At 38.8% G+C, this 21,872-nt stretch overlaps 1 protein-coding gene across 1 annotated transcript in view; it reads right to left on the reverse strand.

Annotated features, from left to right (window-relative positions):
• The window catches only part of LOC102070633 (potassium voltage-gated channel subfamily KQT member 1), a 402,199-nt gene that overhangs the window by 353,353 nt on the left and 26,974 nt on the right, over window positions 1-21,872 (reverse strand). Inside the window, exons 4-10 of the mRNA XM_074539001.1 lie at window positions 19,155-19,233; window positions 17,226-17,322; window positions 13,858-13,998; window positions 7,788-7,898; window positions 7,403-7,498; window positions 6,514-6,642; window positions 5,271-5,433 (exon numbers count right to left, since the gene is read on the reverse strand). Coding sequence (XP_074395102.1) covers window positions 5,271-5,433; window positions 6,514-6,642; window positions 7,403-7,498; window positions 7,788-7,898; window positions 13,858-13,998; window positions 17,226-17,322; window positions 19,155-19,233 — 816 coding nt within the window. The remainder of the gene's footprint in view (window positions 1-5,270; window positions 5,434-6,513; window positions 6,643-7,402; window positions 7,499-7,787; window positions 7,899-13,857; window positions 13,999-17,225; window positions 17,323-19,154; window positions 19,234-21,872) is intronic.

The following is a 21,872-nucleotide window of genomic DNA, read 5'->3' on the forward strand; positions in this document are numbered from 1 at the left end:
ATATTCCTCCCTGTTAAGGACATGAGATTTCAACAAGTCATTGTGTACTTCCCCTCTTCCTTCTGCAGCAAATTATACCCAGGAACTAAATGAGCATAAATACCAGCCTAACAGGCAGAATTTTAAAAGCAAGTTTAACAGTTCTAATTGAATTACTGCTATAGTTGCAGCTTTTTAATTATTAAGAAAAATAAAACCCAACCATTACATTTGAGTCTCTTTTGTAACAATGAGATCTAGACTAATTAGGTGAAGATTTCAGTTATTCTAGCGCTAAATTCTAGTTCTTACTTTTATAATATGTTTACCCTTTTTGATACAGAACAGAAAATAACTTTCAACCTACTTTCTACCATACCTTATCTATTCACTCTGACTTTCCATTCTTGAAAAACCTTATTTCATTTCTCCCTTTTTTCCCAAGGCTGGCTAAGTCAATAGGTTCTTCCATTAGACAGGTCATGAAAACCCCACAAGGGCCTGCATTTAGTGAGAAGATTCTGCTGATTCCTCAAATATATCAAAAGAGAAACCCAAATACTGACTTTATCTTCAAGAGTAGATTTTTATGACAGGGTTTTGGATTTGCTTCCTTCCTTCTCTTGCCCTGAGCCTCACACAGCAAGACCATGTATGTTCTGGATCCCAGAGTACAAATTATCAGGGCTGCATCAGTACTGTGAAAAAACTTACCAAAAACTTTATAAATTGACCTGATAAATTGTAATCTCATTTTAAGAAGCGGCTTCTGTGTCATTATCAGTCAATATGTTGACTCAAAGACAAGTTATTTACTTCTCCAATTTTCTACATCTTTTGATGTTTTCACAGTTATCTGAAATACTAACTTTGGCAAGAAAACACCTATGGCTGGGGTATGCATAGATATTTTTACTTTTCAACTCATTTTCTCCCCACTGCTGTGCTGATGATGTCTAGAAAAAGCCTGGGCAGCTGCAAACACCTTCCCTCACACAGCACTGCCCTGGTCTCTGGGAACATCTGGTACAAAGTCCCTGCTCAAATCTGATGTGACCACTGACCCAAACCCTTATACCAGGCACAACAGGGAGTTGAATAAATGCAGAGCAAAAATAAATGTTTAAGCCTCAAAAGCTGCCAGATTTAATCAGAAGAACGAGTGGGTTTGGCAGAGTAGAGTTGTTCTCCTCCTGCACCTCCCCTCGCCCCATCCCCACTCCCAGTGCTGTCATCATCTTTGGCCACGAGAGATAGACCACAGAATTCACTGCAAGTTCTCACTCAGGGCAGGCAGGGCTGAACCAGCAAAGACTGAAAACTTGCTGGTAGAGAGGCGTTTCCATAGTTCTCCCACATGAGCAAGAACCATCAGTACAAGCCCTGAACTGACAGACAAATGGGGACATAGAACAGCTCTGCACTGACCACAAATTCTCACTGCTAAACCCACCTTCTTAAAAGCATGACATTTGTCAGAAGCCTGGTATCTGGATACTTTCTCATGCTGATTTGGTGCATGCCTTTATATTTCTGATTTTCAGGCTGACAGTTATGCAGACTCTCAAAAGCTTTGGTGTTTGCTTTATTCTGGTAATTTTGGCCACATGTTTTTTCTCACCTTTCTCTCAGCTTGTCAGCACTGGACTCTCTGAATCCACTTCACTTAAAATGTTTGCTGCTTTATATGTACTGCAGACTGTAATCCATCTACACCAGTAAGGAAAAGCAGCCCCTTTTCCCACTGGGAAATGCAACAAGTCTCTGGGAAAAACCAGCTCACTTCCAGACAGGTGGATGCTGGAATGTCAGCATCCAAACTGGTATTACAGACAGAATAAATCAACATCAACACTACTGCACATTGTAAATGAGAGAGACAACAAAGGTAAAGGGGTCAGAGAAAGCTGAAATATCCCCCCTTCTCCTGATAAAAATTTGCTTTTGTGCAGTTTTGCTTTAAACATCAGCACACAAGAAACTCCAAAAATCAAACAGAAAAGCACTATGATAAACAGGGAGTTTTATTTTTAGCCCAGCAGAAATTTATCACAATGAGAGTCCTGTGACTTTGACAAATCTAACAATAATGAGTTGTGTATACAAACTACAACAGCTGACAGAGAATAATACATTCCATCTGCTGGAGCTGTCCCAGGAGGCTGACCTTCAAGGTCTAAAAACTTTCAAATTTGTATTATTTTTTTCCCTCCCTAATAAAAAGCACCATGAAACAGCCATTTGGCTCATTTTGTGAAGGATGCATTGGGGTGAATAGGTAATATTTAAAGAGAAAACTCAAAATGCATCTAGAAAATTCCAGTTACACCAAAATGCTGTTTTCCTTCTACATGGATAGGTTTCTGTGACCTGACACTCTTGCTCTTCTAATTAACTACAATCTTCATACTTGAGTGGCTTCTTTAAACCTTACAGGAATATATTAAGATGTCAGAGGGCTTGCACATGTCTTGTCATCCTGATAACAGACCCTACTGCAGAGGAGTAGGTACAAGGATGGGCAAAAGTACACGTAAATATTAGTTTCAGGAATACAGAGAACACTTATGGATATAATCTCAGGTAAGGATGAAATGACTGAGGGTTTTAAATCCCTGCATGAAAATATTAAATCATACACCCTGAACAGACATCCATGAAAAAAATAAAAATACTGCACTAGAGAGCCACAAAGATGCTCCAAGGGCTGGAGCACCTCTGCTGTGCAGACAGGCTGAGAGAGAATGGGATTGCTCAGCCTGAAGAAGAGAAGGCTGTGGGCAGATCTCATTATATCCCTCCAGCTCCTAAAGGTACTTTGTGAAAACACCACAGAGGGACTTTTTACGTGAGCAAACAGTGACAGGACAAGGGGAATGGCTTGAAACTAAAAGAGGATGTAACTAAATTAGATAATAGGAAGAAATTTTTCCCTGTGGGGTTGGTGAGGCCCTGGCACAGGGTGCCCAGAGAAGCTGTGGCTGCCCCATCCAAGACCAGATTGGGCAGGGCTTGGAGCAACCTGGGATAGTGGAAGGTGTCCCTGCCCATGGCCATGAGACTGGATGATCTTTAAGATTCCTTCCAATCCAAATAATTCCAAGATTCTTTGATCCTTCCAATCCAACCCCTTCCATGCAATGCTATTCTATGACTCAGCATCACATTTATTTTCTAGAACTTCCCAAATCTCTATGTTTGTTTTAGTTTTTGCTTATTAATTTCTTCCTAAATAGCTTCATTTTGAGAGGTTTGATTTCCAACAAGGAAACTATTATTGTGGAAGACTTTTGGCCTTCCCCTTTCTGTAAGGATGAACAAATTCTGAGTGCTACAGATAATTTTTCATCAGTCACACCCAGAAACCCATGCACAGTGCAGAGGTCAGGAGTAATTTTTCTTGTTGGTTCTCAAGCTTTTGTTTCAAAACTCTACCATTTTTGGTGAACAAAGGTCTTGTTTCTCATTTATGCACTATTCAATACATGGGGTTTTTTGTTCCACATACACAGAAACCTCTCAGAAACCTTAATGTTGATCATCTCTATTGTGTAAGGTTCCCCTTTTCTTCAAAGTTTTCCATAGAAATAAAAGAAACCATTTTTGCCCAGCTTGGGAAGATCTGCCTCCTAAGCAAGGTTTGAGCAAGCCAAGAGTAAGATGGGTGGATGTGGATACATGAACAATTAGGAAAATTTTATATTTCCAGGAGAAAAGGTGTGTTCACATAATGCCACTGCTGAATTAAGGCAAATATCTCCTTTTTCAAGGATACTTGAATTACATTTCTATCTATTTCTGCCCCAAACAAGGAATTTTATCAGTGGGACTGTTACTGTGTGTCCTGCTCCTGACAGGCATTTAATTTAGGCTTTCCTACAATCCCTCTCTCACACCTGAGCAGAGCATCAAAGAGCTGGTTTGGGGCAGCAAAGAGGGATGGTTTAGGGGCAGCAGCTCTGCTCCTCTAGATCTAGAAAAGGGATCTGATTTAACCTTGCAGTTTGCCATCATCTGCAAAATATCCAGCCCCCACCAGCAATGAATAAAATATTCCACTACAGCAACACTCAAATAAAAGCTGGCATGGCCCCTTTCAATTACCTTTTTTGAATGATGAGCCTCTCTGCCTTTTCTGCTTTCAGCTTTTTTGACAGGAAAAAAATGCTCCATTTACAGGCTTGGAGCCTAGTACTTCCACTCCCCAGGAATAGAAATCTATTAATTCTGGCAAGGAGAACTTCACTGAGAGAAATCAGGCCTAAACTTTTGAGAGGTGTCAAGAATGTTCAGTCAATTGAGAAATTCAGTTTGCCAGCTACATTCCTGGAAGCTTTGCAACAGAAGGAATGAATCAGGAAAACCAAATTGAGTGTGATTTAACCCTGACACTGGCTAAGGCAAAAGGTGAAAGAAAACGAAAAATAGACCAAGTTTAATTAGAAAGGGAATAATATGCATAGCTGTCTCTCAGAATAAGAATAAATTCAACCAGCTATAGAAAAAGAACAAGAAGAAAATATTTTCAGAAAAAGTGGGGAAAATTCTTTTGTTTTCCTGTCAGGCAGAAACAGATACAGGCTCGTCTCATCCCTCTCTTTCCTATGGCACAGAGCTTGGCTCAGATTAACTATGACCATTGAGAGAACACAGCTTTAGTGACATTATAACATTCATATTTCCATTACAAACTTAATTTTAAAGAAAGGATTTTACAGACAAAGCAAGTATGTTACCTCAGCAGTGAAATTCAGACAGCTTCCATATTGAAATATAACCATTGCTTATATAAACACAATATTTTAAATTAAAGAAGAGAAAAAGAAACCCACTTATCAAAATATCTTAGTCCATGTGGGCATAAAAATAGTTATTTTTTTCTTATCAAAATTTGCACAATGTTTAAGAGGGGGCTGTAAAAAAAGCAGAAATATTTTTCCTGGTTTATCTTTCCTTTTTTCAGAAGGAGATAAAAGGAGGTAAAGTTAAAGGGTGGGATAGACCTGAGGAAGCTTCCCATCCACTTCTGAAATTCTTCAAAAAACAAGAATGAACAATGAATCTTAATTGATGGTGAATAAAGAAAGCTCTTTTGATATTCACACCATATAAATAAAGGCTTCCTTTCATTTGTGTCTCCCTATTTTTGTTATGCAACCATCCTTGATTGAAGACATTTTGATTTACTGATTAGCTTAGAATTGTTTTTTCGTAGAACTCTTCCCTTGATCACATCAACTCCTTTTACCTTTGTCTCTTGAGAAATGATAAACTGAGCATAAGTAAGTTACCTTTGGGTTCACCAATGTAGAAGGACACGTCCTTTTTGTCCTCTTGCTCATCAATGTGATCATAAGTGATCTGAGGAACAGACAAGAAATTTTCTCCTGGGTTTATTACAGGTGCAGAGCCATTCCCACATCCCAGCTTCCCTTTTCTCCTGTATCTTCTGGCCTGTGAGAGGAGGAATGGAATGGTCTCAGAAGATGCTGTCAGCCTTTGTTTATGGTTTTAAAGTGTCTGATTCTGAATTATGAACTAAAGCTTGGTAAGAAATTGATTCTCAGAGGGCAGCTAGAACATTCTGAAAAATCAGGCCATTAGTAAAATTTCTCAAATTGCGACCAAAACTCAAGGCATAGAAAATTCTAATGACTTCAGCATATATCACCTTGTCAGGAATATCTTTCTGAAGCTTAAATTCAACATTACCCTAGACTTGGAACTATGAACTAGGCCCTGTGCAGCATAGTCAACTAAAGAAAACTTCACCTTTTTCCAAAAAGGCAAAATTTAATTAGGCACATCAGAAGAGGAGAAATGCTTCCTCCTGCCTCCAAACAGTTCTCCTGATTTTAGAAGCCTAAAGACAGCCTAATAAACACACTATAACTGGTACTTTAAAATGAAAAATGAAGTTTTGGAACAACAGAAAGAGATGCAGGGTCAAGATATTCATATATGGGACAAAGCTACTGGATCTAAAGTTAAGCCAATTCTTACTTTATTATGGTCTGCATTCAGACTTTTGGAATTCCTTATTCTGCTCAGCTCTGCAGCAGTTAAACAAATGCACGTTCAAAATTAGATGGGGGAAAATAGTAGAAATAGGTATTAGTGTGGATGCAGTGACATGCATCAAAATACTTCTAAAACTGCTCTCAGCCTCATGTTAAGCCTGAAGATAAATTTTTAAACTGGCTTGCTCCTTCTTCTGATATGAACTACCTTGAAAAATGAATGCAGAATGGGAAAGTGGCACCATTGCCTTGTGCTTTTAGAAAGTAGGAGACTCCAAAGGGGATAAAACAATGGAGAGTGGGTACCTGTCTGACCAACAAGGCAAATTCAGTTAGAAGATATTTTTTGCTTAAAAATACTTTAAGGAAAACAAAACGAATCGAGCTGTGGTACAAGGAAAATAAACGTATTTCAGGTGTCCAAACAGCTCAGGCCCTTCACAAAGTTTTTGGCAAGTTAATTATAATTTAAAATGAAAAGCAAACAGAGAGGCAGCCCTGCCAGTGCTGTCACCTGTTTTCTCAGGCCGGGACTAGGTGGCGCTGGAGACTTTTTGGGACTCTGCACGGGAGCTGTCACATAGATCTTCCAGGTGGCCGTGGAGGTGCAGGATTTCTCTGCTGCATAGCAGCGCCACAGGGTCTGAAAAGGTACCCAAAGAACCTCAGTGCAGGAGCAGCCACTGGGATCCTGCATGGAAAATTTTGTAAAACATCCAACTGACAACAAAGCCCTCAGGTAAACACCACTCCTGATAAAGTACAAGCATGGTGGATGCAATTTGCTCCAGGACACACATCACACAGAGATCTTCAGTGTGCTCCCCCCATGAGCTGGGATCAAATTCTACCCACAGCAAAAAGAACCCCAAGTAAATCAAACTCCATCTCCATTAAAGTGAATCCCCCACTGAATGCTGTGTTTTCTTTTTTCTGCCACTGTGCCACAATGAATGTTTGTGCACTCTGCTACTTAATTCTTTATATTATCATATGGAATGTTACACTGGGAGATTTTTCTAAAAACAGGTGTGGTTTTTTTAATGTGTTTGTACATTCATCACATCAGGATTTGGCAGATGCACAGGTCCTAAAAGAACATGAAAAGGAACTTATTATAGAGAAGATTTTTTTTTTTTTCTTTTAGTATTTTGCTACATATACTCACTGCATCCAGTTAGTGTCACTATGCCTGTGAATATCAGCTATTGCACAGCTTCCAGAAAGGGAGAGGCAATTATCTCATTTTCTCTACTTACTGATCTGGATCAAAATGGCAAAGTGGCTAAACACAAGTTATAGATCCATAATAAATTTAGAAATGATGATTCTTTGCACTTGAACTTCCAGGCCATACTCTCTCTCCAATAAACTATTTTAGTATTTTACTATTGTGGCCTTACCTGAATTAGGGAAGCTGCAGCTGGGATTTGTCTATTGAAATGCTTCTGACGTTGCTTCTGCTGTACTTTCAGGGCAAAACCAGACCCCAGAATACCCTAACAAAATAACGAAATTACTATTCAGAAATGTATATAGCTTCACATACCTAAATAAAGTACTTCGCACCTGGAATAAACAGACATTTAATAAAAGACTTTATAAAATGAATTTTCAAATGTCTGCACTGTCAGAGTTCTATTTATTCCAACAAATCTGAAATTGAGCAGATCAACAGCAGAATTGGGTAGCTTGAATAAACAGCACATGTTTATTGCTGTGATCCAGAGGTTACAGGAGCCAGAGGCATTCACACACCTGTAATGAAGAGATTCAAGTTCCACTTACAGCTGGCAGGGCAAAGAAGGAGATGGCAAACACTGAGAAGCAGGAAGCTATTGTCTTTCCAATCCATGTCTGGGGAACTTTATCTCCATAGCCAATTGTTGTGACTGTTACCTACACCAGGAAGAAACATCTGTTTTAGTGCACTTTTTTTTCTCCAAAAATCATGAGAAAAAAAAAATGGAAGGGGAAAGTAATTAATGAAGTATCAGGAGACAGGTGTGAACCAAGTGTGTGGATTTGGGGATAAGGAAACCATGCTGAGAGGATGGAAAAAGGACAGAACTAACCCATCCCAACTGAATCCTCACAGCAAGAGGAGGAACACACAACCATTCCAGGATGTGTTATCTCCCAAAGTCTGCCTGCCAGTAGAACTAGACCTGAACAGAGCTCAGGCCTGTGCTCAGCTTTCTTTCCTCCTCCTCCACAAACACAAGACCTGGCTGTGATATTAACATTCTCTGAACAGAGAGAGACATAATTCTCTCTCCCAGATTTTTTCCAGGGGAGGGCAGAGAGAAGCTCAGAGAAGAAGAGAAAACAGTTCTTATCTCTACTTGCTGCTCCTGTTGTTTGGCACATGTGGAATGTGTTATGGAGATTATTTACCCAAAGTGATTTGTTAATTGGACACCTGTGATGTTTGTTTGGATTGATTGACCAATTAGGTCAAAGCTGTGTCATGACTGTCTGAAGACAGTCACAGGTTTTTCTTTAGTATAGCATAGTATTAGTGTACTATAATATAGCTTAATAAAGCATATAATATATATTATATATAATGTATATAATTATAGACATTATCTATAACTACATAATGTATATAATTATATATATTACATGTGTATATAATTATATAAAATATATATTATATAAAAAATATATTATAGTTATATATTATATATAGTTATATATTATATATATACATATATAACTATATATAATGTATATAGTTATATACATATATATAGCAATATAATTATATGCATACATTATACACAACTATATGTAATATATTATTATATACATATATATTATATATAATATAGCTTAATAAAACATTTGCTCAGCCTTCTGAAATCACGGAGTCAGAGCACATTATTCCCGGGCTGGGCCCAATTTGCAACAATACCTGGCCACTAAAAAATGTTTTTAAGCCACAAGGTGCTTAAACTTGGATCTGATACTGCTTATCAGGGCCAGAGAGAAGGAGACAACAGAGCCAGCAGGGCAGCACCACTCCAGTCCAGGACCTTTCAAGCAAAACAGAAGTAGAAACTGCAGCCAGGTCCACCCCAGAGTCTGGATTATAATGCAGGTCTGACAGCAAGACACAGGTCAGGATTAGGATCAAGTGGCCAGCACATGAGCCCACAGGGAGGAAACAAGAGCAGGGCATCATTTCATGGGTGGAAATCAGGATTGAGGGAACCCAAACCTCGACACAGCTGCAGTTGAGTTACAGACAATCTCTCCTGTGCTGAAATATTGAAATATTGCTGAAATGGTGTGTGGAGCATCACCAGCAGGGTCATGCTGGTCAGGCTCATTAGGTCAATCAGTGCCCTCAGGTCTGGGGCCTGTAGGGACTTGCTACAGAGGTGGCAGGCCAGCCCTGAAAAGCCCCAGAGGCAGGAGGACCTGAATGGGACAGAGATTTGGGGCTATTCCTGAAGAATAGGAATAGCCCCAAACAGGATGAAAGAATTCATCATGAGCCAGAGGTCAGGAAGGAAGAGAGGGTCCAGGTGGCAGCTAGTCCATCAAAGGTTTGTCATGTAACAAGGAGCCCTTGCTGCCCAATGGAAGGGGATAATCAGCTGATCCCAAAGCAGGAATCACACCTGACAGGGGCCTCAGCAGGACAAGACTCACAGACCATGGTCTAAAACAAAAACCCTGGCCCATGGGGGTGTGGGGTTTTCAACATCCTCAGAGCTCTGATGCTGCTATAAAATGGTGTGAGAAACATGGCTTGGATCCCTGAGAAGTAAAAAGCTTCTGGTGAGGAACAGAGGAGCTCTGCCATCAATACTAACCCCACTGAGGAGAGCTGTAAATAGAAAAAAAATGTACTTTTATTTGGATGTACCAGCCCCTAACCTAGTCCCCCTCCCTTCACTTTGCCTTGAATGGTAGCAGAAACACAGCCAAAACAGACTTAAAAGAATACGTAAATTTGCACTGAGTATAAAGAGGCTGCCTTTTATGGAAAAATTTGCTGACAAATGCTTAATGTTATGCAAAAATAGTCTTCTCAGAAGAAACTATCAAGCAATAAAGGCATGGGAAGAATATGTTTCCTCCTACTCTCAAAGCTGAAAGAAAGATTTGCAGGGAAAAAACTAGCAACTACTACCAAACTCAGTTTTTCCAAGTTCCAAAAAACAGTTACATTTGTGTTTATTCATCATAAATTCTCTCCTTGATGAAGACCACTTTGTAGTAGCTATATCCTTGAATGAATATCGGTTTTTTTGAACTGCAAGCTGCTCTCAGCAGGAGCTCTGCCTTGCCAGGTGTTTGTCCAGATTTAATGGGGCTGGTCAAGTGGCTCAGGTGCTGTGTGCTACCAGCAGCAGGACAATGAGTTTGCCAGTCCCCAAAATTAAATAAGACCCCCCCAAAATTCAACTTTGAAATGCAGCATGTGGAGGAAGTTAAAGCTGTTTCTTTAACAGCACTTCAGCTCCTCATTGTACCCAGGTGACCCTTCAAAGTCAGTGGTTTTCCCTTTATTTTCCCCTCTTTTTTTCTTATGAAAGGCTTCTTGGTTTTTTGAGGGTGGTTTAGTTTTTCTGGGGAGGTTTTGCTTGGTTTTTTCAGTAAATTCTCCAGCAGCCAGGACTTCAAACCAAACTACAGTAATGCTGAGCTGCCTTAATTTTACTATGGAAGAGAGCATGAAAGCTGTAACCACAGAAAAGATGAATTTTCCACCTCCACAGCAGGCACTTGGCTGGCAGATTCCTGCAGGTGCCTGAACATGTCTCAGGAAGTTTTTCCCCAGTTCCTTGTTGGTAATTTAATTACCACATTGAATACATGGAAAGGATGATAAATAATGTAATTCTCTGGCTTTCTTAATCACAGCAGAATTTTTTTTTTCTACTTGTACAGCCCAAAGTTATCAGTATTTCTGAGCAGATAATGTTAGGCTCTGGAAAATGACACCTCTTGTGACAGGGATTTATGGTGGCCCATTCCAGCTGTGCACACAGGCTCTGAAAATACACATGTGTACCTCAAAAAGGGAAGAACTCTGATTTAGTAGAAATCAACAGGGCTGCTCAGATGCTTCAAGACAGGCAGGTGTCCTCAGGTGTGAGGAGTCAGAACCGCACACCTCAAAAAACCCACACTAAACATAAAGGGATTCCGACGGTTACCTCTGGCATGGAAATTTACTGCTGGAAATTCTGAGCAGTTGATCCCAAGTGCTGTGCCAGTTAACACCAATTCCTGGAGCAAGTATTCAGCTCCAATCCAGTGGTACAGAATAGCTGAGCTTGCAACAAGAAGCAAGCAGGGAGGGCCAGCAGAAGAGAAGCCTCCTATGTGCTCTTCTTTCCTCAAGGAAAGGAAAAAATACCCAAAAGGGATAGGGCAAATGCTGTGACTCAGGTTGCAATTGTGGCAGGCTGACCATGCTGTTGGAAGTGCTTTTACACATGCCCTACATGCTACAACTGCTGAGAATGGCTCCATGTGAAACACAAGCCTTTGATATGTCTTTGCAGACCTGTTTGCCTGCCTGCCAAATCTAGGAGGAAAAACCCTTGCCTTTAACTGAAGCAGGTGAAGGTAGTTAGCAATTAATTCCAACTCTCATTCATTCCTTATTTTCTCTTTGCCCTGTATTTAAACCTTTCAGGTCATTTGTATCAAGTTCAGCAAGCTTGCACTTTCTCCTCAAAGCAAAATATTCCCCATAATATACTCTGTGGTTTTGTCAGACATGTAAGACTTTCAAATACTTCATACCAAGATTTTTTTTTTCCAATGGTTCAGTTTTGAAAGGCAGAAGCGAAAATCAAATTTCACTCCCTAATAACTCCACATCTGTGTTTCTGTGTTCCAGGAAATTTGAAAAGAAAAAGAAACTGATTCACTTTGTCCTTTGTTCCTGTTCCCAGCTGTGAACTGCACCTGCACCGTGACTCACCAAATGCTGAGGAGGCCTGGATGCCTGAAAAGCTTGAACAACAATTTGAACAGTGTTCCCCCCATGGCCAGAGAAAGAGGAGCTGATTTTTATCTTGCTGCTACACAAAGCAAGTCAAGTTTTGGAAAATCACAAAACCCACTGAACTCTGCATCTCTCATCCACACACTTTGGAACACAGATCCGAAGTCATATATGTAAACAAGATACCGTGCATTTTAAACTTCTCTGGTGGTCTTCACAACTCCTTTTAAATTCCCAAAGTCCAAAACACTGCTGTAGAAACACACTCTGACTTTTTTAACCTTAATTTTTTTACTCTTTACTCATATCCATGTAATAGTATATAGTGATTAGAAGTATTTCTAATTCATACCTAAATATTCAATGCAACTAATAAACAACACAGGAAAACTAGAATTAAAAAAAAAAATAAACCACTAAAAAAAGAAACAAGGAAAGGTAGGAAGAGTACACTGGGCCCACATGGAATTTTTTTCACTTGCAGAAATAACTTGTGCACAAATATACATGGATAGAACTGGATGCTAAAAGCAATTCACTGGTGTTTGAGGTGAACTGCAAAAATAATGGAAGAATAAGTGAGAATAAGAGTACTAGTTTGTTCTTGTAAAGCTTGGCATCTTCCAATTCCAGTCTTGGGTATCTTCCATTTATACCTTTATTGTTTTTCTTTTAAAATACAGCACCATCTCTACCTCTGAGATACACATACTTTTCCTCCTCTAGCTACAGGTTGCTTAACAGCTATAACCATGAGGTTTCATATTCTTAAAATTTTATCCCATGCCCACTAGGACTTTAACAAGTGAAAGCTTTATGGCTTGCTTCATGCTTTCATTGATTCCCAGCACCTTAGATCATCAGGTCCATCTGGCCATTGGGTGAATTCTTTTTTTTACTCAATTCTTCTGGGTTTTTACTGTTTAGCAGAGTCATAGGTGATACTCTGCAGATTAAATGAATACTTGATAACCTAGTGACAGGAAATTAATATTTAAAATATTTTTATAGTGAACCACTTACAGAGTGGTGACTCAGGCTACATGTAATATAGTCTATAATTCTGTGTACCTCATTGAAGTAGCGACTTACACAGCATCTAAGTTTGTAAATCTTCCATACCTTTTTGGTGATTGCTCATGGGCAACTCCACACAGCAATAACCCCCCTCTTCCATATGACCAACAAACTCCAACTCTCTTCTCTACCCACTAACACACTCTTTTATAGCAGTCATCCTTATTGGACACACCTGTGGCCCATTAAGGGCAGGTCATACTAATCTTTGGTAATTAGCACAGCTGCAGCTTCTCAGGGGTGAGACTGCGTTTTTCTGCACTATCTCTATTTTCTTACATTCTATCCCCCCACATAAGTTAAAGATAAAAACCAAAAAACAGGAACCTACAACATGCATCAAAGTCTGAATTATTACTGAGAGAGTGAGTTTTACACAAAAAGATAAAGAAAAAAAGTAGGGTCATTAACCCTACTTTCACATATAGAATAGGTTTTTAAGTTATGCACCTTTTGAGATAACTAAGTAGAGCTTAAAGGAAGTGATACAGGTTTTGAAGGAGATTGTTTACTTTTTTTGAGATGTGTTTACTTTTTGAAATGATTTTTACTTTTCATATCTGTAAGCATTCGGTGTCCTCTGCTAAGAACCTGCTGACCTACTTTACCAATAAAATTTAATACCCCAATAATTCAATTGTATTTCTTATATTCTTGCTTGTATCCCTCTGAGGAGGTTGTCAATCTTCCCTACAGAAATACATTCTGCAAAGAAAGAAATGCCAGGTTTTCCTGAAAAGATCACAATTTGAACAGAAAACCTTGGGCCCTGTTTGCACACACGTTTTATTGGTGAGGACTTACCACACCCCACCAAAGGGCATCAGCATAGCTGGAGAAACCTGTCTTTCCATCCTCATCAACTGCATCCTTCTCAGCAAGATAAACAAAGTAGGATGAGAAAATTAATCCCAAGAATCCAATGTACAGAGTGGTTATAAGTTCCTATTGAGAGAGAAAACAAACAAGTGTATGAGGTTTTCATCCTATATACATATGTATATACATCATTGTAAAATGTTGCAAATATCTGTGGGGCTTTTACATCGCAATAGAAAAATTAATATGTTATACTTCAGGTTTGACATTTGCCTCCAGTAAAACAGCTAAAATATTGACTTGGATTTGGGTTTTATTAGCTAAGAGCTTAAGAATAAAGAGTGCTGCCTAAAACAAATGGCTCTTTGCAGCAGAGACTTTCAGATTCACACACACAGGAAACAGTAAGAACAAAAAATGCACAAAGGTAGATTTGAATACTGAGAGAGTTGAGTCAGCACATTTTTTAAACTCAGCTATATCTCCATTTTCGTTTAAAATAAGGACCACACAATACAAAGTTCAAGACTTGGAAAAAATATAAGAATCCCTCCTGTTCTGAGAGCAGTGCAAGTCCTCACAAAACAAGGTGAGGAAGGAGCAAAACCAACCTAGAGGCTCACAAGCTGGAGCTTGAGTGGCTAACTTGGCTTTTCAGCAAGCCTCAGCCATTTCTCCATGGCTTTCCACCACCACATGTGATATTGACTCATGTTTTGCTGCCTTTGGCAAGAAATGCTGGTATATAAGCTCAACCTGCTGAAAACAGAAGAGCATCCTAGCCAAACCAGGCCTGAGTGAGCTAATTGAGCTATATGTAAAATTCCAAAACACATGGAAATCACTGGTGACAACTTTACTAAGCTCTTCAGGGCCCAGGGAGGTACAAGTGCTTGCTATTTTCACAGGGCACCAAGATGTGAATTCATTTTCTCACATTGCTTAAGGGTTTAGGGGCCCATGTTTTCTGAAAGACTATCAAATGCAAAAAACACCAAAAATAGATGAGGACTTTGTACTCTGCCTGGAAGAAAAAGCAGCTGAGGTGTTTTTGTTTTGGTTTTGTTTTTTTTTTTAATTTTTAAACAAAAATTTCTTTCAGAGGCTGGACAGGAATAAAGGTTCCATTTTTCCTTCCGTTTGGTACCGTGTTAGGGTTTCAGCTACACTTGTCCAATGTCAATACAGAACTGTGTGCTTGGTATTTTTTTTTCTTAATGTGTTAGTGGGTGATCTGCTTGGATAAGTACTACAGATCTGTGGAGTTTTATTTATCACCATAATCACTTCTTTGGATAAGCAGAACTTCAGGTGTGTTTACTCATAAATTTATTTTCCAAGAATTTTTTTTTCCCCTTTTAAACCATTGAACTTTCTTATGCTTGTGACACATAAGATTTAAGTGTTGTGTTTTCGAGAGAGTATTTCCTGATTCTTGACTAAAACTCTGAACACCCACAGGAAAAAAATGTTCCCAAATATTTTTTTGGATATCAAGTTATTTGGATATCAGCTCTGCCCTAGCAAGATACCCAGGAAATGCAAGCATAATAAATGGAGACCACACAGACTTGGAGCATTAAAAGTCATCCTGTTGTACAGTATAAAAGGAGGCTTTATTCCACAGCACTTTGGTGTGCATCACTTCTGCACAACCACCGTGACATAAAAGTTCCTACTGTACTGGGGGAAAAAAATAAAAGGAAGAAAATTTTCTTTTAGTATTAAATTATTGGCTTGGATTAAGTTCAGTGCATTCTCTGTCCCAGAAAAACAGCTTTCTAAATAGAAAATTAAAAAAGGTCTGCATGGAAATTTGTAACTGTTTGTCAGTATGTGGAGAACAAATCTACACTCATAAAAACAAGTTAGCCACACTAACAAGTGGGATGTGGAGATTAATAGCAGAGTATTAGCCCTCCACAGAGATGCAAGACTTCAAGGCTAATTATATAATTTTCCATTATATTAATAAAGCTAATCATCAAGAGATTCCATGAACACTCAAAAAAAAAAGTTCAATTAAAAATATTCTTAAATTTGCAGAAAAACTTTTAAACTCTTCCTGCTTAATGAGTTTTCATACAGAAAAATTATTTCAAAGCTTTAAAAGACATGCACCTATTTATAGCCAGGTTTGCCTCTGTCACCACACCCTTGAAAAAGTAACTTTTCTTACACGGCATCATAATATAGTTCATTTTTTTAATTTACAGAATGAATTAGAAAACTTCGTATTCAAGGTGAACACAACAGAAATATTTGAATAATTGACTTCTTCTAGCAAGGCTTTCCCATTAGTGTTTGGTTTTCCCCAGGAAAACCAAGCTAGGAACATATCTTCTGCAGAGAAACTGGAGATTACTTGCCACATGAAAGGCAGCCCACAAAACTGCATTTAAGAAATTACATTGAGGAATAACACCAAAGAGTACAACAGTTAATCAATAAACCCCAACACTGGTGTTTATACCCTGTTAGCCACTGCCCTGAATAGCAAAAACAGCTTCCCATTTTAAAAGGAGGAAGAAACACATGATGGATTTTTAAAGTTTTTTTTTTCTTGCAATATAACATTTCATTTAAACTAGTTGGGTTGTAAGATATGTGTGTATTCTATTTGCTACCTGTTAGAGGTGCGGCAGTTATCTTCTGTTAATTCTTTATCTCCTCCAGAAACCAATTCTTCCTCAAGGAAATATCTTCTGTTAATGAGTCATTGAGTCTCACTGCATGACTGATAAAATTCCATCATCCCATTGTGAGATGCTCCACCCAGGGGGAGGAGCCAAGCATTTCTACCTGGATATAATCTGACATTTGGAGCATGAGAACAGCCTTTTTCCCACTGGATTCCAAGAGGAGGAGGTTTCTTCTCCACTGGATTCCCAGAGGAAGACCAGACCCATCTACACCACCACAGGACCTTCAGAGGAAAACTCCACCCTTCTAGAGCATCACTGTTCCAACAGAACCACACCTGGCACTGCAGGAGGGCTGCAGCCACCATTTAATGGGACTGTGCCACCACCCTGACCAACAGGGTGTCAGGTTGTATTCTGACTCTGTCAGTGTTTTTTGTTGTTGTTGTTTGTATTATTGCATTTGTATTTTATTTTTCCTAGTAAAGAACTGTTATTCCTAATCCCGTATCTTTGCCTGAGAGCCCCTTGATTTCAAACTTAAAATAATTCAGAAGGGAGGGGGTTTACATTTTCCATTTCAAGAGAGGCTCCCACCTTCCTTAGCAGACGCCTGTCTTTTCAAACCAAGACAGCAGACCATTACTTGAAGCCCACAGAGAGAATTCACTGAAGCCAATGAATTTTAGGGGATGTTTCAAGGCTGGGTACCTGTCGATGGATGAAGACCACTGACCCCAGGAGTCTCCAGGTGCCTCCCTGGCGGTCAACATGGAGCATCCGAAGGATCTGGAGAAAGCGAATCCCCCTGAAAGGAAAGTGAAGCATTAAAATAAATGCAATAAACACATAAAAATGCTTGAGGACAATACTGCCTTATCCACCCACCACTGATTATGTCCACTAATACACTGCTATGCTCAAGAACTGTGATAGCACTGCCCCTGCCTGGGGTGGCATTGCAGGCTTGAGGCATCTCTGTATTTAGATCACATTTCATTATGGTCAAATTTATTCAGAAATATTGACTATGAAAACAATTATTTAATGGGAAAACAAACCAAATCAGGAGAAACCTGATATAATTTCTATGATTCCAAACTTTAAATGCCTTCTTTCCAAGGGAAACTTCATGCTTTGCTAACACAAATGTGAGCAAAGCTTTTTCTCTATTTGCCAAAAGCAGAATATGAATCAAACATGGCATTACTGAAATCCTTGTTGTGTGAGTTACTGAAATATCTCCGATATCATTAGAAATAGATAGAGTCCTATGTGTTTTTAGGGAATAACTAAATCAATCATATGCTCCAAATATTTTCAACTAAATAAAAGTAATTATCAATATGGTTCTTCAGCATAGTTTTATTCCATGGAAATATTTCATTTAGTTGCTCTTTTGACAATGAATTTTGTTTGCCTACAGTCATCTTACTGTCTTATCCCTGAAACAAAGCAGTGAAAAGCTGCAAAGGATGAACACTGAATTCATCTACCTGAAAATTTTTCACTAAAAGTATTTTTGGCTCTTTTTAGCAATCTTCGAGAAGATTTTTTTTGTGGAGATAGGCTTTGATTTTTAATTCAGAGTTGCCTGACCCTGCTGGCTTTTAGTGGAGCAATGATAACACTGCAGGGATGTGGGTTAGGGTTCAGAGAGCATTCTGAGGTGTAGGACAGTGACTGTGAGCTCAGCACTGGGAAAGGCTTCACTGAGCCCAAAACCCACTGGGCTCCCACATAAACACAGAGGGCCTTTTCATTGAAGTCATTCCTATGCTTCTAGTTAAATTTAAAAAACCCAACCCTTGGAATTTCCTCATGCACCTTCCTCTTTTCCTATAGGAGCTGATATTCCTGCTGCCTGGGTGGAGTCTTTACCATCAGGGAAGGATGAATGTTCTAATGTAAGAATTACCTTTAAAACACTTTGTACATGTAGTTCTCCCCAGTGTCTGCCTGCACAGTTGGACAGTTTAAACAGTACTGGACATTCCCACTTCCCAGTTATCCCACTGCACTGGGAAGCTTGTGACAAAACATGCAGCACATCTTGGAAGCTGGGTTAGGAGTAGGAAATACACCTTACTGCTTATCATTCTTCTGTTTACTCACTTCACCTCCCAAAACAAGCCTGCAGTACTTGATGCAAGCTGAAAAAACACTGTGTGCATCAAATGTTTCTGCTTCATGTACAGTGTGAGTTACTCGTGCCAAACAAATCCACCAAAGCATAATTACTCTTTAAACAAAGTAATTACTCATACTCAAAAAGCACCGAGTTAAGCACTGTCTGGATTACTTCTTAAATAAACCCACGCTCTGTAATTCTCCCTTGTCTCAGAGAGACAGTTGTTTGATGTTTTAAATAGGACACAATGTTTCATTTTTTCCACTTGGCTTCAGCATTCCCACCATTTTTCATTTGCCTTGTTCCTGCACTGATTTCCCAACCGGTCACCAAGCACAACAGCATCCAGTCCCCCAGTGCTTCAATGGAGTAATTTTCCCTGTGTTAGGAATATCAGACATGCAGTTAAATTGGAAATTAGGCCATCAGATACACAGTTAAACTGGGAATTAGTCAATCAGATACACACCTCTGTGGCAGTGAAGAGCTGCAGTGACAGCAGAACCTACCTTATTGCAGAGGTGGCAAACACCTGCCCATTAGATCCTATGCTCAGAACAATAATTGAGGCTACTACCACAATCAGATCTGTTAAAAAACAAACAAGCAAACAAATAAACAAAAGAAGAAAGAATGCATTAATTTGGTTTTTGGGGTTTTTTTTGGGGGGGGTTCTGGGTTGTTTTTTTTGTTTTGTTTTGTTTTGTTTTGTTTTTTATCTCAGCACTGAAAAAAAACCAACAAATACAGGCAAAGGAAAGCACCACAAAAATGAAATGGTTAGCTGAAATTTAGTGGGCATGTTAAGTCTATGTAATAGTTTCACATCAAAACCCGCATGGCTACAGTTTCTTCCAGGATGAATTCAGTAACAGACCTTTCAAAGAACGTCATGGATTAGGCTGCTTGCCACAAAAAATGCAAAGGCATTTGTGCACCCTAGAAATGAACCCAAATTTTGGCTCAAGGCTTCTGATCCAAGAGGAAATGCAAGGGTTTTCACCACACAATAATGAAATCCATGAAGTATTATGCATACATATACACTTAGTTTGAAAACTGTATCAAAGCTGTGAAGCCAAGCTTTCTAACCTAATGGAACTGTCGGAAGAAAGGCTGGCTAAAATAAATTAGAATTGTTAGTTTACTTTGTGATACTGTCTTTATTTGTATGAAAAAATAATTGTTTCCAGAGTTCTTGTTTTGTTTTGTTTTGTTTCCACAACTTTGCAGTTTACACAGTTCCAGCTTTATACAATGCAAATGATAGATTGAGTTTACAATTGAGACAACATCCCTTATTTTTCCTCGTCCCAGTTCAGTGAGCATGTCCATTTCTTTTAATTATTGAACCTTGCTGTAACATTAGTCTGAGTCTTTTTTTTTAATTTCCTTACAGGCATTTCTGTGGTGAACCTCTTTAGAGCATCTAAATGCTTCCCTTTCAAATGCTAACCAAAAATTAAAGGAGAGTATTGTAAATGGGTAGCAAATGGAGGCAGAACGATGTAAAACTTCGGTAAACCTTCCTTTGCCAGTTAGGAACAGGCAGCACTTTATTCTTCTGAGCACTTAACATTACGCAGCACTTCAAAACTCCAGCCCTGCTGACTTCACTTGCAGCTGTGAGGGCTCAGAACCTCTGCAACCCAACTTCAAAGTCTTCCTTTGGACATCCAGAAAATAAAGCCCACGTGTGAAAACTGATTTTAACCAACTTGCCATGGGATGTCTGAGCAAGAGGCAGGATGGAATCCAACCTGAGCAGCAACAATAGTTTCCTTTTGCAAGGTTAACTTGTTTTTCCCTCTCCTTTTAAACATTCTCCTGCCTCATTCACAACCATGTAGTTGCTGCAACAAGTACTGCAGAAGTTCTATAACCAACAGCATCATTCACTCTCTGAGTTGAATAATTTCCAGTATCAGTCTGATTTTTGCTGTAAAACCTGGATTTCTCCTCAAGGGAAAGCACACAGTTAGTTTGAATACTATAGTACACTAATTGTACACGAATGAAAATGAAAATTAAAATGAAAATGAAAATTAATAAAGAGAAGGATGAGTCTATAGAAAGAGCTTCCGTTTGGGATTAATCTTGGCTTTTCAATGCCTGACTGCAAATTTTTTCATGTTATTCCTTTATCATGTGTGTGTGTGAACATATATTTGTAAACACTGGAATTTAGGGTGGGTTTTCTTGCCATCACATCATAACACAGATCTTTGCCCTTTAGCAAATGATGCATCATGCCTTTACTAAATTGTCAGACAGAGACATCTCCATCTGAAGACAGGCCCTAAAGGTGGAAAAGACTGATGCTTAGAAAATGAGTTCACATAGTGAGAGTAAAAGAGATTTTTTTCATTTGCACTTTCTTCTTTTCTGAAAGTGTTCTTTGTGGTATAGATATTTCTTTCTTTCTTTTTCTCCAAACCTGTTCTAGTTCTGCTTCTCCTCTGTTCCTAATTTTCATCCCAGTTTCCAGTGCTTAGATTTCCCTTATTAATCCAGATTTACTGGTCCAAACAGCCTTATTTTACAGCTTAGATCCTATTTTACAGCTTAGATATTTTACAGCATATCTTGCCCTTTCTCTGACACCTTTCAATACCACATATTTCCAGTCCCTGCTGATTTCCCTTCAAGCTCCTGGTTGCTTGTCAGTCTCTTTAAATGTTCCTCTCCCAGACCTTTTCATCATAATCCACTTCTCATCTTTTTAGTGAGCCTGTGTGTCCCAGAATACTCCTTCTGCCTCATCCTGGGATTTTCCATGTTGAACTTGCTACAAACTAACCCAAATTTTAGAGGGAACAAAATCCCATAGAAGAAATCTCCCTGCTGTCAAAGAAATTTTAGTGGATTTTTTTAAAATTTAGAATAAAGACTTTCGTATTAATGAAGAAATAAAATGAATGCATTATGTTTTACTTTCTGTTCTAATATTTTAATTTCTTTTTCCAGGGTTTTTATTTTATTCATGTTAATTTGAAAACAATAGGATAAGTCAGTAGGATTCAATCATTCCCAGCAAAGGTATTTCCCAAGTTTACTTGTTCTGTCAGTGCAGACATTGTTCCATCTGCATTTGATGTGGAAAAGCAAATCTTGATTTCCAATGTATTATATTCTTAGAGGAATTTCAAAGGTTAAATGAAGTGCTGACACTGAGTGCACAACCAGCTATAGCCATTCTTAGCTTTTATTAACAAAATCCACAGTGT

The sequence above is a fragment of the Zonotrichia albicollis genome, chromosome 4 (assembly GCF_047830755.1).
Source record: "Zonotrichia albicollis isolate bZonAlb1 chromosome 4, bZonAlb1.hap1, whole genome shotgun sequence".
Taxonomy (NCBI): Eukaryota; Metazoa; Chordata; class Aves; order Passeriformes; family Passerellidae; genus Zonotrichia; species Zonotrichia albicollis.